We start from the raw sequence: 20,276 nt of genomic DNA on the forward strand, positions 1-20,276 counted from the left end.
AGTGCTACAGCCAAACACCATAGATTCTAAATGGAATTTGCTATAAAAAATGTTCAGTAAAATTTTCTTATATTGATTGACCTTAGTTTTCGAGATATAAGTTATATATATATATATTTTTTTTAGTCATAATCTAATTCTAAGGATATGTTTGGAGAGAGGAAGAAATTTACAATAATATATCATATGTTCCTTTGTTTGACGTTTTCGAACATTTATTTGCGCTTAAAGTTGAAAAAGTACATTGTTCGAGTTCAAAGCCAAATTTCAAACAGTTTGAACGCTCATAAAAAGTTTTAAAACGTCAATCAATGGAATAAACTATATGAATATTGTAAATTTCTCATTCTTTCCAAACATATCCTTAGAATGAGATTTTAACTGATAGTTCTCCAGTTATTGCCGTTTTTCACAAGTATTGAAAAATCTATATAACTATCTCAAAAGAGAGACTTATAACAAAGTTTGATATAAGAAAATTTTACTAATCATTTTTTTGCAAATCTCATATAGAAATTTTCCTGTTGCACCTTTCGTGAGACACTGTATTTACTATACTTTTCAGTAAAAGATTTAGAGCGAGTTTTATAGAGAATAAATTCGGTTTAAAATGCAATTCGCTGAGTATGAATATTCATCATATTTAATTTACAAAATAATACATAATTCATCATCTCTATAATTATGTACAAAATATTACATTTACACACAAAAATTACATACTAGACATTCAATGATGCGATAATTACAATGGCCTCTCATCCTAACCTATGACTGTCATAGTGGTTGCATTTCTTATAGATGAACTCCTCAATGTCACGATCTGCCAACCTCAGAACCATCCTCTCCTCTCCTTCTTCTCTGAATCTTTTGGGTATCCACATTTGCTCACCTCTGTAAATTAATAAACAATATATATGTTTATAACGATAAAAAAATTTATTTGACTTCTCGAAATTGAATTATTTTTTACAATAGCAATACAGTTATGTAGAGTTACAGCAATTATATTATGAATTTTATTAGGACAATAATTAACCAAAACACCGTTGTTAATTGAATAGAATGATCAAATCAAAGAAATTGGATGTCAAGTGTAGTGTTGCGTTATTGTAATATTCAGCCTAGATTTTATCAGAAATGTAGTTTTGATGAAGATGCGTAGCAATTGTAGGCTACCATTTTTGCATAAATCAATACCTTATAAGTTGACTACTACATTAACTCTTGAGTGCGGTACTATTTTAATTGACCAAATTTTAAATCAATTCACAAAATAATTCTAATTAATTCAATACATTCAATTTAACTCATTAATTTATATTTGATAATGGGGGTTTTTATTGATTGAAGTATATGTTTCAAACCACTCACGTTCATATTTATCCTGGTACATGCATAGCAGCTTGTGGAGGAGCATTCCGTGATTTTCTGGTAGTTCCAATATCGTTCCTCCTAACTCCTTAGGTAGCAGATCCTTCTCAATACCCAGTGTGTCTGGCTTGTTATGTACAATAACCTATAACAAATTCATTCAGGATTCAGGGCATTTAACATCAGTTACTATATTAAATAAATTTTATTATCGAATAACTGCTGAATTGGGAATTTTCATTTTACAAGTTATGAAAATTCCAATTCATGTCCTGTGATAAATTTTTGTTTTTATAAGAACGTCACATATTAAATAGAAATAAATGCTGAATCAAATGCTTATGTTTGGAAAAAACTCGAAAGTTTTTTAGTAGATGTGTTCAGTACAGAGTATAGGAATAGTTGGCACAATAAATTGATTAAAAAGAATTATTATAAATATGAATAGGCTATTCCCTATCGCAGACTAAGAAAAAAAATATCAAAGTCATCGAGCCCAAACGAGTCTCTAGTTGCCACCCATCATCCTCTCTTCTTATAAAATTCACTTTCCAGTTATTAGAAGTATATTTATAGTCACTGTTCTCAGTTATTAGAAATATATTTATAATCACTGGTTATGCAATTGTTAGAAAATGCCCTGCCCAGTAGGCCTATATTCGATGTTTTTAAATCTTAGATCAGTAATTAGAGAGACTACTGCCAAGTCTGTTTCAACAGGTCAACTTCTGGTTGACCTCCCAAGAGTCCCAAGTAATACTTGAGAGAGTATTTCATTTGAATATTTTCGAGTATTTCACAAAGAGAGTATCATTTTAATATTTTATTATTATTTGAATACTGTATTATTATTTCAATATTTTCGAGTATTTCACAAAGAGAGTGAGCACATTATTTTATCTGGTTCCATTGAGGGACACTTTCCTATTCATTTAGAATTCAGCAAGCAAATATCATGAACCAATGTACTGTATTAAACTATACAAAGCATGTTAATGAAATATTCTCAACATACCCTCTTCTGGAACTTCTCATTTAAAAATTTCTTGAACACATTCAAGACCATCCCAAACAAAGCGTTGATATTCACAACGTGAATTGCCTTCAATCTTGTGGGGAAGCAATCCTGAAAATAACAAGTGTTTTCGATTTCATAAAATTCCAATAAATAAATATCCAATAATAAATGCCTAAATTATTATTATTATTATATTATTATTGATTATATCAATGTACTATTTCTATGGTTTTTTTAATATAATGTAAAACTTGACTCCTCCAGTCAAACCTTCTTTAGAAGGTTTTGGAGAATTTATATTTCGTCCGGTTTATAATTTTTGAAATTTTCCACTGAAAAGGAATTTTTCTTATCTTTTGTCATTCTTGTTTTTTTTATTATTCTTCATTTGTTTTGTTTGTAAGATCTCTTTTTAAAAGTGTATTTTTCATTATATTTTCTATAATAAATTTCCTTCTTCTGGGGGTACCAGGACAAAGGAAAAAGGAAAATGAAAGGAAAGGATTCCTTAAGAATAGAGAAAAGAAACCCTGAATCCCTATTATCCCTCATAAAAAGAAACGAGAAAAGAAACCCTTAATCCAATAATTACAGGTGTGTATTGAGTTTTTAAATATGTTGAACTGCTCAGATCACTACTAGCTTAAATTATACCGTTTTCCACCTTTTTTAATGTTTTCCTTCAATTGATATATCTATAGAGGAGTGTACGGTGCACCTTGCCCTAAGATATCCCCACAGGAATACGTTCATAACGTCAAAATAATGTGCTAATGCTGTAAAAATATTCTCTGTGCAGTATTTGCATCACCATTTTTACTATCACCGCTATAGCATGTTCTCCACCAGTCAAATGAGCAATGGTACATGATTACTAAAAAATGTTAATGCGTTCACATCAATTGTGCAAAATTTCGAGCTCCCGACTCTAAAGTTCTGCGAACTGTAACAATCAAAATTTCCAGTTTCCCTGCGTCACTGTATTACTATAAACAATTAATCGTACGGTAGGCTATTTAAATTACAAAATCAATTGCTAATTAATACAGTAGGCCTAGTTGTCTCTCTAAAAAATAAAAAGGTACTTTCCTGATTACTTCAAATGAGTTCGGTACTGAATTCGAGGCATTAATTATTTTATACATTAATTATTCGAGGCATATTCGTTGCTATTCAACCGAATATTTACAGTCAGTTTTAGATAAAGCCAAATTTCAAATTTTAATATTCTAGATTTAATTTTGTTAATAAACATTTGTGTTGTTTTAATAATATCATAAATAATATTGACTATTGTATTTTTCATCAATCAAATACATAGGAATAAAGCCTTTTGATAAAGTGGAAGTATTTCCCTGGTATTTTAAATCAATACTGTACCAAATTCTAGATTCATGTTGTTTCCACAAACGCCCACTTCTGATTCAAGGAAAATTGTTTAAAACCCCATGATTTCTCTTCAAATTTCATATCAATCAGAGGATATCTTGAGTAGGTAATACACTCACCATATTGATAGTTGGCTAATTTAGAACTTATCTATTATAATAATGCTTACCTGAACCCAATGAACAAGCATCTCAGCCAAAGATAAGGAGATGAGGTGTTTCATTTGTGTGTAGCCCAGCTCCTTGACGTCTATTATGACGATGGCTCCCGATATCTGAGTGACCGGCTCCAAAATGGCTGCCTTCACTATCATCATCACTCCTCTCACCAACTCTTTCACACTGCATGCGCTTGGATCCCATGTCTCTGCAAAATAATCAACCGACTGAGTAAATCATTGTTTATTTGAAAGTAGAACAATACCAGTTCGGTAATGAGAGATACACAATTCTAATCTTGAGTAGGTCAAGACTCAAGGGTCGTACTTCCAAAATGCGAAAGCAAAATTTATCTTATCAATATTTTGCACTAGTCTTAAAATCAATTGGGCATTATTTGCAGCTGGAAACTGGTGGATGCCACTACCACATCAAATTTTCAACGATTAATAATATTCATAATAATCAATTAAAATATTCAATAAAACATTAATTCACTTTTTTGTCATCGATTAACAAAAAATAGGTTTTTACTAACAAAAAGTGATTTAATAGTAAGCAGTTCGTGATGGAAAACAAAAATGAAGAGCAATAAATTCATTATACTTTTCCACCAAAACTATTATGATGAACTACTCTCTAATATTAAAAATAATAGTTATTGAATCTTATCAATCATTCTAAAGACTCCCGAAGCAATCAAAGTACCTAGCTGATATGAATATGGAATTGATAAATTGACTCATTCTAATTGAATGGTGTGATGAAGCAAGATTTATTGTTTATAAGAATCATTGTTCTATTTACAACTTTATCGTAAACGTGGACAAGGAAACAATAACATAATATCAACCATAATAAAAAAAAAATAATACAGAGCTTCTGGGGTGTTACTGTGATATGATTGCCCTGGGGCAATTGGGCAGCAACGTGTATCCTGATCACTAATGGCTAAGGCACTATTAAACTCCATAATAATCCAATAGATTGAAGTTAGATTATTACTGGAGGCTACAAATCAAAATCAAATTCGGTACACATTAGGTATTTTCGAGCTTCATTCTTTGTTCAATAATATTATTTAATTATACATATATGAGTTTGTATATATACTCACAAAATATATTCCATATAGCCTATTGCATTCATGGAATTTTTCATAATTACTGCGTAGGCCTAATCAAAATAAAAAATCTTTCATCATTCGATTAAATAAAATACAAAAGAAAATTAAAAATATTATTTTTTTATTTTGTTTTTGATGATGGATCATTCATTTATCAAGACAAATTAACCGATGCAATCAAGGTTACTCTCGATCTCGGCTCTGGTCGCAAATTCTCTGTTATCGCTGTTTATCGTCTTCATTCAGTATCTGTGTCAACTTTTATTGAGCAGCTTAACGATGTTTTACCTTCATTCAATGATAAAAATTTAATGCTAATAGGCGATATAAATTTATGCTTACTTGAATCTTCGCGAATTGTAGACGAATACGGTACCGTACCAGACTTTAATGAGTAGCCACGGTTTCACGCAACTATTAAATGCTCCCACTCGTGGTAATCGATGTATAGATCATATCTATCTCAGGTCAAGAGACAATATATTATCTGAGGCCCATGTATTATCTTCTGGTCGTAGTGATCATGATGCAACTATCTGCCTTTTAGATTCAAGTTATTTTCTATCAAATGTCAAACCATTTTATTATGCAAATCATAAAACTAAAACTATTGATAGGACTTATTGCTTTCTAATCTGTTGAAAAATGCAGTTTGGACTGAAGTTTTCAATACAATGAATGTGTCTAATGGATTTGATATATTTTTTAAAACTTTTCATGAAATAGTAAATAAAGCCACCATTGAGTATAGTAAATAAAATAAATGTCAAGATTTTGAAACCCTGGATGACGGTTGAGTAAGAGACGTAAAAGATGTAAGAGACATCATCATAGAAGTCGGTTGTACCGTATATAAAAAAGTAAAGAAAAATCCACTAAATTATAGATTGAAAAGAGAATTTGATATTTTTACATTTAAATTGAAACAGGATATGGCAATTAGGAAAACCAATAGGGCCTACTATCATAATTTGTTTGATATTAATAAAAATAACCTACGAAAACAATGGGATACAATTAATAAAGTTTTGGGTACAGCGAATAATGAGAAAAATGCCCTTGATTCAATTGGGTCATTTGACAATCCACATTTGACTGTTCAGCAACCGCTTAAAGTGGCTGAGGAGTTTAATAAATTTTTCGTCACAATTGTAGAAAAGCTTATCGATCAAATCAATGAGTAATTTGAACCCTTCTGATATAATAAAATGTTTCCTCCACTTTCTGTGCAAAACTCCTTTTTCTTTTTCCCAACTTGTGTAGATGAGTTAAAACGAATAATTTCTCAATTGAATCAAAATAAAGCATCTTGAATTGACGGTATATCAGCGTTTAACGTTAAACTTTCCTGTGAATTCATAAGTCCTGTGCTAGCTCATTTGATCAATCTAATTTTTGAAAGTGGTGAATTTCCCGCATGCTTGAAGACGGTGGTAGTCATCCTATTATTTAAAAAAGGTGATTGTATGGATTTTAATAATATTATAGGTCTATTTCACTATTATCTGTGTTCTCAAAAATTATAGAAAAAATAGTTAAAACAAGAATTCAATTTCAATAATTTTCTGAGTGAGAACCAATATGGCTTTATTGAGAAGAAATGTACAGAGGATGCATTGTCATCTTTCTGTTCAGGAATTTTCAATGGGCTAAACAAAAACTTGAATGTCTTGGGCCTGTTCATTGATATAAATAAGGCTTTTGACTCTGTGGACCATAACATTCTTTTGCATAGATTGAGGGAGGCTGGAATAAGAGGCATTGCTTTAAACTGGTTCAAAAGTTTCTTGGTGGGCAGAAGCCAGTGTGTTCGGGTTAAGAATGTTCTGAGCTCTCATTTGACCATCCCTTATTGGTTAGCAGAGGTCGATCTCGACTCAATCAATACAACTACAGAGACAGTTTATAGACTGCCCTGACAGGAGAGAATGAATAAGTAATTTGCCATTCACAGGAGAATTTTAAAGAATATTTCAATTTGAATAATATTAAAAATATAAAATGTATATTAATAATCTGATTCAGTGCAATCCAATATAAATGCTTAATCATAATTCAAATTTCATCCAGAATTTGAAATAAATCTGTAATTCTTATTATTCATGATTCAATTATTCTTCCAAACTAATGCTCCAATCTTACTATTGCCTTAATACTCTATTTCTATACTCAGTGGACATCCATAGATTCTATATGTAGATGAAATCTATATATATATATATTATATAGTCTATATATTATATAATCTATATATTATATATAGATTTCATCTATATAATCTATATATTAATGAAATCTATAATATATATATATATTATATAATCTATATATTATATATAGATTTCATCTATAATTATATAGAATGTATGGATGTCCACTGAGTATAGAAATAGAGTATTAAGGCAATAGTAAGATTGGAGCATTAGTTTGGAAGAATAATTGAATCATGAATAATAAGAATTACAGATTTATTTCAAATTCTGGATGAGATTTGAATTATGATTAAGCATTAATATTGGATTGCACTGGCCTTGAATCAGGATTGATTTACTCTAAACATCCAGCTTGAATCCGACTCTAATTGATCTAGAATCACAATAGAATCGAGCTTGAATTTCGTGAAAGGTGTGCCAGGTGGCCTTGAATGGACGGATTGCATCCAGCATGCGTTTCGAGCCTGAGTCAAGACTGCATCTCATTCCTGATTCGACCGTGCATCTCGGGCCTGAATCGAGCACGCAACGCGATCTTGATTTTAGCTCGCAGCACCAGCCTGATTAGAGCCTGCATTTCGATCTCGAAACTGGCTTGAACGATGTATAAACGGACTCTTGAATTCAACTCATTTCGAGCAAAACGCATGCGAATGAAATCTTGAATCAAGCCCTCACGTTTGACAAAACGAGCTTGTTTTGATTTCGATTCAAGTTGATTTTGCTGATTGGGCATGTATGGTCGTACACCCAAGTATTTGCATACAGACAATGGAACAGAATATGTCAGTAAAATGTTCGAAAATTATTTGCATGCAAATGGTATTGAAATTGAAAGAACAGCTAGGTATACTCCACAGCAAAATGCCAGGGTTGAAAGGGATAATAAAACAATTATGGAAATGACTCGGTGTATGTTATTGTCTAGAAATTTGCCTAAGAATCTGTGGGCAGAAGCTGTAAATACAAGTGTATACATATTGAATAGATCAGGGACATGTCAAACACCAAACTCTACTCCTTTTGAGGTATGGACAGGTAAAAAACCGTCATTGAAACACTTGAAAATATTTGGTTCAGAAGCCTATGCATTGACACCGGATTGTAGAAGAAAGAAACTGGATTCTAAATCAAAGAAAATGATTCTAGTAGGCTATGATGGGAACTCAAATAATTACAGGTTAATGGACATTGTAAGTAAATCAATAGTAGTTACTAGAGATGCACTTTTCAATGAAAATAAATCCCCTGAAAGTGACAATTTTGATTCAAAAGTGAGTATTGGTTTATATCGAGAACAAATTTCACAAAATAGTGAGAAAGAATCATGTACTGAAAATGTAGAAAGAAATCGAGAAAGGACATTACAAGATTATGAGAGAGAACTATGTAATGATGATGTAAACAGAAATCAAGAACAAACGGAGAATAATGAAGAAGACTTGTGTACTGGAAATCACATAAATGATAAAAATTCTAATATGAATCAACAAGATTGTGAGGAAGAAGTGGAAGAAAATAATCTGAATCTAAGACCGAGAGAACTCTTAAGAAAACCAAATCGGTATTTAACTGAGTGTAATGAAGTGATTGCTTTGTATGTAGAGTCAGATGAAGTACCTATGACGTTCACAGAAGCAATCAAACAGAAAGAATGGAAAGAAGCAATTGATAAAGAAATTGATGGATTACAAAAGTTGAATACTTGGACACCAGTAGAATTGCCAGAAGGAAAGAAAGCCATAGAAACGAAATGGGTTTTTAGGAATAAGGATAATGGGATTAGAAAGGCCAGATTAGTAGCTAAGGGATTTCAAGTTGAGGATAAGGGAAATAATATTTATGCTCCTGTTGCTAAAATGAGTTGTATTAGGATGTTTTTAAATGTAGCATTATTAAGAAAACAAAATATCATTCAAATGGATATTCCATCTGCTTTTCTGAATGGAAAACTCAATACTGAAGTTTATATTCTGCCACCAGAAGGAACTAATTATGACAAAAGTAAAGTCTTGAAATTGAATAGAGCACTGTATGGACTCAGGGAATCGCCCAAATGTTGGAATGATGAATTTAATAACTTTGCTAATAAACTTGGTTTCAAACGTTCTGATTATGATTATTGTTTGTATATTGCTGATGATGTAAATATGTTAGTTTATGTTGACGACATTTTGATTGCTGGTAATTCCGAAAATGTAATTATAAATTTGCAAGAAAAATTCAATGCTAAACATGTGGGGGAAATATCACAATTTCTAGGCATAGAATTCAGGAGGAGCGTTAATGGTTTGAAACTGTCTCAAACAAAATTCATAAAGAAAGTGCTCAACAAATATCAGATGCTTGATTGTAAAGGTATATTAATAATTAAGTATGTAAAAAAGTGAAGAAAATCTGAGTGACATTCTAACTAAAGCTCTGTCATATGAGAAATTTTCCAAAATGAGAAATGGTATGAATATTATTGTGTGATTTTATTTGTTTTTTGTATTCATTCCATATATTATTATTTGATGTATAATCTGATGATTTTACTTTTTTCTTTTGATAATAAAAAATTTAAATCAAGGAGGAGTGTTGGAGAAATTTGTATTTTGCCGCCTACTTGAAATAGTGCCATCTATATCTTATTGTATTGTGTGTATCTGTGTGATCTGAATAAAGCGCGACTTGCAAGCTAAACCTTGTCTCGGCTACATTCTTTATACATTGCTTTAAACTGGTTAAAAAGTTTCTTGGTGGGCAGAAGCCAGTGTGTTCGGGTTAAGAATGTTCTGAGCTCTCATTTGACCATCCCTTATTGTGGGGTAGCCCAGGGCTCGGTATTGGGACCAATTTTATTCCTAGTGTATATAAATAAATAAATAACAGTAACTTGTTTAGCGGATGATACGGCTCTGCTGTGTTGTGAAAAAGAAATTGATAGGGCAACTTCTAAGATGCAAAGTGACCTAGATTGGATAAAAATTTGGTTCTAAAACCAAATTTGTTCGTTTCTCTTTGAGATCAAAGCCCATCCTGCAGGTTCCCGTACTATTCAAATGTGATCTAATCATAATGAATTCTGTACATCTTGTGTGAAGATAGATCAGATGCAAAATATATAATATCTTGGTTGAGAGCGTGATGAGAACTGCAATTGGAAGGTTCACATCCAATCACTCAAAAAGCACATGAATATGATGCTTCATAAATTCTATTATTTGACATTCATTTGCCCTAGAAAAATTCTAAGATCTGTTTATTTCGCTATTGCGAATAGCAAGCTTCAATATGGGCTAAGCTGTTGGTGGGGGGTGCATATAAATCAAATTTCAACTCAATACTTATTGCACAAAAAAGATTAATTAGAGTGATGACATCATTACATAGGAGAGCTCATTCATTTCTTTACTTCCAGGCCTTGGATATATTGCCTTTAAGACATTTATATATTTTCAGGGTCTTGAGAATATTCTTTTTAAGAAGTGGTCAGATAACAGGGAATGCTTTAGTTTTCTCAAACAGATTGAGAGACAGAAATTTGGTTGTTCTTGCAAACCATTCATGTGAAGCCTTCAAACGGTTTTACGATTACAGTGCTCAACATTCCTTTAATAAGTTACCTCTACATATTACATCCACAGGCTCACTGGTAACATTTTTGAAGAAATTAAAGCACATTCTATTCAGTTTAGATTTTGATGAGATTGAGGAGTTCTCTTTCACATGAATTATTTTTTTCATTCTTTTGGGAATTTCTACTATTGCTTCCTAGGGTTTAATCAACAATTTTTCTGTCTCAGGATTTTTATAAATATATTTTTTTATTAATATATTATTACTTTAGTTCATATATTATTATATAAATGTATGCATTCTCAAATTCTTCTTAATTTTTTTCGTAAAATTGTATTATTCTTTTTGGTTTCTATAAATAACTTCTGTAATGTTCACTCCTTTCAATTCGTTATCTGTAAATAGACAAAGATTTTCTGTTAAAATTTTTTTCATGGCTTCTGTCTCTTGCAAAGGTCAAATAGTTTAATTTTCAGAGTAGGTAACTTCAATTCAGCTAATAGCTCATGAAGTACCTTAATCATAACTCTGACGTTACGGTACATAATGTTTTTGTTAGTTTTTAACTATTTTCATTCATATAAATAGAATTAGAAGATAATATTTTATTATGTAATTTAGCCTTTTATTTTTCAAATTATTGTAAGTTCATTCAGTACATGAGTACATAGTACATAAGTTCATAAGTACAAAGTTCATTCATTTTTGTTTGTAAATTGTCAGTGTTATGAATAAATTTCAATTTCAAATTTCAAAAAAAAAATTAGCCAGGCTAAAGCCAATAAATTGCAACATAATATTGCATAACATTTTAGAATTACATTTTCAATAATCAAAATAACAAAAGCAGTAACTTACTCCAAATTAGATCATAATAGGTGATAAATTAGAAATTGATATTAATTGGAATAAGTAATAATTGATAGAAATTAAAATAAAATGGAAATGAATTTTAAATAACCTTAACAATAATAATAGCAAAATTGGAATGAAAAATTAATCATATAGGCTAATAATAATTGATATTATAATAATATAATATTTTTATGGAAAAAGTGAAAGTGATAATCGTGGTCTATGGAACAGTATTGATGAAAACAGATAAAGTTAAAGTTAAAAAGGTAAAGTTTAAAATGAAAATTCATTTTGAATGCGTCATGTTAAATATCGGGGCACCGAGCTTCGCTCGTTATTTTTACTTTCCTTGCCCTATTACCATAGGTAAGGAAAGTATTACTTTCCGAAAAAAATTAAGGTACCCCAATTTCCAAATTTCTATACGTTTCAAGGTCCCCTGAGTCCAAAAAAGTGGTTTTTGGGTATTGGTCTGTATGTGTGTGTGTGTGTGTGTGTGTACACGATATCTCATCTCCCAATTAACGGAATGACTTGAAATTTGGAACTTAAGGTCCTTATAATATAAGGATCCGACACGAACAATTTCGATCTGATGCAATTCAAGATGGCGGATAAAATGGTGAAAATGTTGTCAAAAACAGGGTTTTTCGCGATTTTCTCGAAAACGGCTCCAACGATTTTGAAAAAGTTTATACCTAGAATAGTCATTGATAAGCTATATCAACTGCCACAAATCCCATATCTGTAAAAATTTCAGGAGCTCCGCCCCATCTATGCAAAGTTTGATTTTAGATTCCCAATTATCAGGCTTTAGATACAATTTAAACAAGAAATTCCAAGTGGAAAATATTGAGCATGAAATTCTCTTCAATTAATGGTCAGTAACATTTTCACCTAAAATTGAAAATAAGCTCGAAATTCGAGAGAATGTTATTATTTCAATTACAAACTGTTGGCAACTGTTGATTCTATTAAATCATTCACTATGAAGAGATAGCAAACTTCGTGTGTCTCCATCCTTATTGTCCTGTCACCAGCTGGCTTGGATCTTTGAATAGTAGACTTTAGATGCGCGGGAACTCTAGCGTCAGGTGATAAATTTTCATAACGGCAAGGAAAGTTGTGTGAGTGCGCCACACCAGATTTTTATTTATTGATAAACAGAACACAGTTCTCTAAAATGATCATGTTTAAATTTCACAGCTGGCTATACGTCATCTTATGAATTTCGGGGATGCGATATTTTGATTTTTCACATACGGTAGCCTACTCACTTTTTTACTATACACAGCTGTTCCAGCCAAGGATAAATTATCCTTTTAATGTCGTTCAGCGAGTTTTCTCAAGGATGAGACCTAGTGCAATCGAATCTTTATATTATAAACCTACTATGTTCCAAATTTCGTGAAAATCTTTAGAGCCTTTTTCGAGATCTGTTAAACATAAATAACCAGGTATAAAAATAGCCATATATAAAAATAACCAGATATATAAATACAGAAATTGCTCGCTCAATATAATAGGATAACAGTAATGGATGAAAATGATTAGGATTAATGGATAAAAAATGAGATAATTACTTCCAGCCTGCACAACTAGTATCCTCCTTCCGTGCTTGTCTCTGTTGGGGAGAACAGTCAGCAGATTGTTTTGGAACGCTCTGCACTCATTCTGCGGCAAGAGGTTCCCACAATAATCCAAGTGCTTCTGCTTGAATCTGTAGTAATCTGTCATCTGAAAACAATTATCAATATTCCTTGAGTATGTTTCAGTAATTTTTTTCAAACAATAATAATCACCAATCCTTTAATGATATTGCTTTCTAAAAAAATCAATTCATGTAGCCTTGTTGCTACCAATCTGTCATTCCACTTGAAGAAGTGATAGAAAAAATTAGCTCATTAGTCTTTGAACTAGATGGCTACAGTATTGACCAAAAATAAAACAAAGTTGAAGAGGTTTCAATAAAAAAGAGTTAACTTATATTGCTCTTCTCACACATTTGCACGGTGTATAGATTGTGTTACTGGATAAGGATGGAATATATCATTCAAATTTTTCTTTATTTGATATATTTTTTTATAAATAATTAATAATATTTCTATGAATAATTTCTTGAGCTGTAGCCATGATCATTCGGCAATGATATATGGGAATAGAAATTTTATTATATTCCATCTGAATGAATTTAACAGGGTTGAATGTGCATACAGACATTCTTAATAAGCGGACTTGAAGTAACACTCAGGAACACAGTAGGTAGCAATATTCAAAAACTCGTGCTAATTAAATATTACTTAATTATTGTGTGAATTGTCAGTAAAGTTTGTAATTTCACTACCACAATTTCAAATCCATATTTCAACAACTCTTAAATAGTTTATAGTTCAGTCTGTAAAACATTAACATCGATTCCAATCTATTCACACACATTTGCACATTTATTTAATATTATTTTGTAGTTTATTTTTATATTTTTCTTGTAGTCTAATATTTAAAATCGGGCTTTGGAGCTGGAGCAATAATATTTTATTTTATTTTTTGTAGTATTCAAGTTTTTTTGTAAATATTGTAGAGATATTTTCAACTTGTGAATGAATGTAAAACATTGCAATGACCTTTTTGTATGCGCCATCCAGGTTGAAATGTGCAGCTCTCAGATAAGAAAGGAGAATCAAATCATTGTCCGAGGGAGAGATCAGTCCATGTTCTTCTCTTTCCTCTGAAAAAGATATTCAATAATTAGACTCAATTTGAAAACTGATCAATACTTTCTCGCATAGACCTACCCCAATAAATTGTACCTCTAGTTATAAATAATTTTTTTTTAATTAGGCAGAAATGTAGCCTGGACAATGATGAATGGAAAAAGTGTGGTGAGGATGAGGTGTCGTGAAGGATGAAGAGAGGTGGAAGTGGGAAGGAGGAGAAGGCTGGTTAAATAGAATAAACCCCAAAAAATGAGTGTAGCCTACTATGATATTCCCGGAATCAATAATCTATTGTTCCAGCAGGAACTTATTCACCACATACATATTATCCCTGTCATGTATGATTTAGGATTATTTATATGTCTCTGAAATACACAAACCAATCATTATAATATATTCTACTTTCACAGAATAAAAAATCACACATTTGATGGATTGAATAAGTTTACATAATTTGCAATAATTTATTACGGTATCAATATCTATTATGATTCATTCAGTTATTGTGAAACGTGGGTTCAGTTAATAATTAGCACACACAATTTGAAATATTCAGGCTTTTTAGCCTGATAAGTGGTGATGGAATAAAAAGATAGAAAATTTTACACTACAAATAATCGCATACAGACAAAGACATCATAATAAAATTATAATATGAAATCACTGTTTAAAATAGACGCATTGGACTTGATATTGTTGTTAGATACTATGCTTTGTACTGATACTATCGTTTTTATATTTTACTAAAAAACATAGTTTTAGAAGACAAAAGGAGTAAAAACCCAAATAATATAGTGTCATTATCCTCGCAGTAAGAATGCCTTTCCCCGACATAAGAGCGTTGTTTCATAAACTTTCTACCACGCCTAATTACCTACCTAAAAAGAGAGACGACTAGTTTTAATGCATTGAACAGTTATCCTCCAATTCAGCATCTAACATAGGTAAACTAACATTATTATAATACCTGGAAATAATTTAAATGGAAGAATATTTGAAATAAGTTGTAATCTTCAATATTATTGTAGCCAGTATGCAGAGACATAAGAATACCGTATCTTTAATTTGATTTAGTACCTTTGCTTAATCTGTGAGAATTATCAAGAAATGTAAAATATTAGATATTAATGCTGCATGAGCTTCTAGTTCTAAAACTTTCTAATAAATTTTCCATCCATATTTCAGATGAGCTATGATTCTAATGGTCTCATATAAAAGAATATCATCAATTCATATTAAAAGGTTGGTACACTCATTTCAGTTACTGTACTGAAATTACCATCTGTACAATCTTCTGTTACAACAGTCGCAAATATTAATTAATTTTGCTGGTATTTCAATTACCATGGGTTCAGAAGAAGAAGAAGAAATTGAATTTGGGAATCTTTCGTTTTCATTCAACTCATATATAATAATATAATTTCAATCTAGTATTGAATACGGTAGGCCTAATTATTGTGATGTGAAGAACAGATACGACTATAAGTATTATGAAATTATAACAGCATCAATATGTCTCACATTTGAATGGCCACAGCGCTGTCAGCTTATAGTTTTTCTTGGAGTTTATTCTAATCTTCTCACAAACGACAAACCAATTTTTATTCAAATTAAGTTGGCCAATCCGAGCAAAAAATTGTCACTGCTTATATTTAAAATATCAGACATTGAGTTATTTCTTCCAAATCCATCTCGAAATGAAGAAAATCAATTTTCCATTCACCTTCCCTTGCACTCTGAATTTGATAATTTTTAATTTCGTCACTTATGTCCAATTTCGAAGAATAATAAATGGGAGATGAAAGCCTTGTACTGAATTGTTACAAAAAACACCAATTGATGTGAAGGTAACCGATTGATCGAGATCAGGATAAACCAGTTGCCACTCACGAGACCACTGCCAGGCCAGGCTGGAGTCACTGCCCCTGCCAAAGGGTCACAGTTCAGCTCAAGGTCACAACAACTGCAACTTGGACAAATAGGTAGCCTACCACTTGCTCAATATTCCAACTCAATACGAGTATATTCATTAGAAAATCAATTGATCTTTCTACAAAAGTAATATTTTCTGTTGGCTTCTTCTGAAATCGTATTCCACTGACAGTCATCAAGAGTAGGCCCATATGCATGGGATCATATAGATATGTATTTATTTTACTTATGCACTTATTGAATATCCGTCACGCTTACTTAATATATGTTTCATGAATCCAACAAACAAAAATACTATGAAGTGGAAAAAATGAATAAGTTTTTCATACAAATATAGTTTATTTAAAGGCCTTGCATGACTGACTTTATATCATCTCTAATCTCTATATCATCTCTTTATATCATCTCTAATTATATTGAACTTCATCTCTCTAATCAAAAGTAGCCTACATCTCATTAGCTTGCTATCAGTGATGCATTATGTTGTCACATTGTTACTAATGATTTGCTTTGGAGATTGAAAACAATGGCAGAAAAATTAGAAATATCAGAAATTATATTATACAAAATAACAATAAAAAATGGGATATATAAACGCTGGTAAATTTACTCATTTTTGTCAAACTTGGTATTCAAGGCACTACAGACTCAAAACTTTCTCTACCGCTGTACCGTATGTAAGCTAATCCATTTTTTGTAATCGCATTAAATTGTTACATTGTGTTACTTGAGGGAATAGGTGACATAATAATTGATTATCAGTGGCATATGAATGGATTACGCTTGAATACATGTATACAAAAGCATACAAAGGAAAAAGGTACAATGGATGATCAATGTAATCCAGAATATTTATCTGTTGTAAAAAAGCGGTGTTGTCAAATAGTGCAAGCCTGACAGGTATATCTCTCTCTTTCTCTCTGTGTTTTGTGTTACATAAGAGCAACAGCAGATCGGACGTCCAGAATATGAAAATTGAAAAGAGTGCGTTGCGAGAGATACAGTGACAGTGTAGTATAGTAGTGGTTACTTTCGATTTCACTTCCGGAGAAGAGAGCAGAGAGCAGAGAGCAGTTGGCAGATGAATGTGGAGAAAGGAGAGAGCTGAGAGCGCCAACAAATTACCACCTCTTCTCTCAACTTCTCGATTGTGCTCGAAACGTCGATTCAAAACATTGACCGCCCAAATACATTTGCAAGCTATCATTGATACGGAGGAAAATTCGTGTATCACCGAACTGGAAATTTAGATTTTTGGAAAGCTGACATAGCCTTAGTATAGTTTTCACAAAATACAACTATATAATAATGGATACTTCATGAATAATATGGCCGATGAGCCGCTACCTTGGAATATTTTTATTATTTTTGGGAAGATAATTGAATGGCTATTTAGCTATTAATTTATTCTTCATTTACCATAGTATTTTATGTATGCTCATTATTTAGTAGGCTTTTCAAAAAATCTCTTTTTATGGTATGTTTTTCTGAAAATAATTTCTCAAAACTCAGTTCTGGTCTTTGGTATTCTATTGAATTTTAAGATTAAGTATATTAAGAAGAGCCTCATTCTTGAGACTTATTAGTAGAAGTTGCAGTTATATCAAGAAGCCTATAATCTAAATAAATCTAACAGGAGAAAATATTCTCATGCATTAACATCTCTATATTATATAGTATTTTATGTTTCAAATTATGGGATAATTCCAAAAGAATCTTCCATATTGATTTCTTGTAAGCATTGATTCAATCAGTCAAGTTTTTTTAAAAAACAGCTTAACCTTTATCCTTTCTACCGGAAATAGGCTCATTTCGAAAGCTGCTCTCAAAGCAAGCAAATGACCTTGGCAATTATGTGTGCCTCTACATTTACACAACAACAACACCGTCAGCCAACCAACATACACGAAAATTGAGTTTTTTCTTCAGCTGCCGTCATGGCTGAACAGGTTGCAAGTTCAAGTATTTGAATAATAATTATATCGAGTGAGCTGGCTGGCTCAGGTCTAATGTCAGAGTTTTCAGGTCGCGACTGATAAAGTACAATAAAGTATCACGATAATACTGATAAGTATTTAAATGCAGTAAGCTGTAGGTACCGGTACCAACCTCAAAAATTGCTCTTATAGTCTGAACAAAAAATCCCATCTCAAAATGTTGTCATTTTAGCTTTTATGATTTCAGATAATTCACTGTAATGTTTCAACCAATAAATAAGATTAAGGTCATTTCCTTATTCAACATTCAAGTTACCAAGATGGAGTTTGTACTCTTTAGCGATATTTTTTTGGAATTTTAAACCCTGTTTGCCTTTAAAAAGTATAACTTTCAATGTTCGTTCAAATTAGCATACTACAGCTTTTGTGTATCACCTGTAGCAGTATAGCACTTTAGAAGCTATTGTACATCCTAATTATGTTCAATTATCAAAGTATGAATACGGAATGTGTGTGTGTTAAGGGGAAGATAGGGGCAATAGAAAATTATTAGGAAAAGTAAATTATGGAGAAATCTGTCTCACTACTAAGTCAATTTCATCACATACACTAACTGTAAATTCCCTCATGAAAACTGGAAGAGAATCTATTGGAGAATATTTATTTGAAAGACTAAACACGCAAAAATTAAATTCCGCCAATCTATTCATGTCATTAAATTTTCAAAGTCAAGATAATATATCATTGATTGCTAAAACTGATATACACTTGTCAAGAGTGATGAATAGTAGTAAGAGAAATATTAAGAAGAGGAAACTGAGATTTCAGAAATTCAGGATTGAAATATTTATTCTGAGATTCTAAAAAGAGATAAGAATAAATCAATCTCTCGCCGACAACAATGGATCGTGACCATCTCGCGCTTTGATTTTGATCACCGAACACGACGAATCCTTGTTTGAGAAACGCGAGTTTGTCGCGCAGTTACCTGCATGCAGCTAAACGTGAGACTATCAAGGAATGTGAAATAAGTCACTGATGAGGAAGGAAATGAAGATATGTTGGTAGAGAGACCAGTAGAACTGATTTTCTTAGAAAAATCAAAGAATAGTGTAGTGTAGTATAAGTAGTTAGGTAGGTAGGTAGACTGAAAGTTCAACCTAGCAGTAATGTTGTTCACTCGGACATGGATGGATTGCAATGGAAAGAATGGAAAGTGATAACATAAGCTTGGAACCAAGACAAGGTAAACAAGCGCTGGATTGACTGCTAAATTACTTTCCATCTGTTCAATGGAAAACTAGATTACATGTGAACATCAGACATCAGGTCACTTGCCAGCAACAATCCTATTAGAAAAAAAGCAACACTTTCAACAATCTTTATTCATGCTAAATAATATTCGATCATCAAGCAGCCTTGAACCTAATAACAGTTTCCTTCAGTTTGGGCGTTTCAAAAGGCAATCGCAACAGCTCTAATTGGTCATTTGGCTTCTATTCAGCTTTTGCAGTTTCATCCTGAATAAACTGATGCTAATTCAGTAAGGTAGAGGGCTATATCGGTATTCGATTTTGCAACTTTGATAATTAGTTTGAGGAAATTGTGTTTTTTTTTTGTAAACAATGAGTTGTTTCAATTTTTTAGACCAGGTGAACCGGCTGGAAGCCGAGGATACTCGAATTACTGATATTTTCTTTCGAATAAGCCCAATCCTTCCTATATGTAAGAAAATACGACGTTTTTTATAATCTAATAGTACCTATGCTAATCTATGAGAAAAGTTTATCAACTTTGTATTCATCTATTGCTTGTTATCATGTTACAAAATTAGACTAAAATAAATTAAATTAAAAAATTCTCTCACACTAATTTACTGAAAATGTTTTTGACACTTTTGAAGAGATTAGAGAATGCTTTCTTGTATTACTCTTAATATCGGGGCACCAAGCTTCGTTCCGGAGTACAAAAGCATAGAAGCAAAAAAGCATAGTTTATA

At 31.7% G+C, this 20,276-nt stretch overlaps 1 protein-coding gene across 2 annotated transcripts in view; it reads right to left on the reverse strand.

The window, feature by feature from the left end:
* Positions 1-620: 620 nt before the first annotated feature.
* Positions 621-20,276, reverse strand: part of LOC111044731 (alpha-tocopherol transfer protein-like) — a 54,117-nt gene continuing 34,461 nt past the window's right edge. For both annotated transcript variants that reach the window (XM_022329946.2, XM_022329945.2), the window contains exons 3-8: positions 14,316-14,419; positions 13,278-13,431; positions 3,951-4,147; positions 2,390-2,500; positions 1,375-1,519; positions 621-894 (exon numbers count right to left, since the gene is read on the reverse strand). In XM_022329946.2, coding sequence (XP_022185638.2) covers positions 833-894; positions 1,375-1,519; positions 2,390-2,500; positions 3,951-4,147; positions 13,278-13,431; positions 14,316-14,419 — 773 coding nt within the window. In that variant the 3' untranslated portion in view covers positions 621-832. The remainder of the gene's footprint in view (positions 895-1,374; positions 1,520-2,389; positions 2,501-3,950; positions 4,148-13,277; positions 13,432-14,315; positions 14,420-20,276) is intronic.

Source organism: Nilaparvata lugens, chromosome 3, assembly GCF_014356525.2.
Source record: "Nilaparvata lugens isolate BPH chromosome 3, ASM1435652v1, whole genome shotgun sequence".
Lineage (NCBI taxonomy): Eukaryota > Metazoa > Arthropoda > Insecta > Hemiptera > Delphacidae > Nilaparvata > Nilaparvata lugens.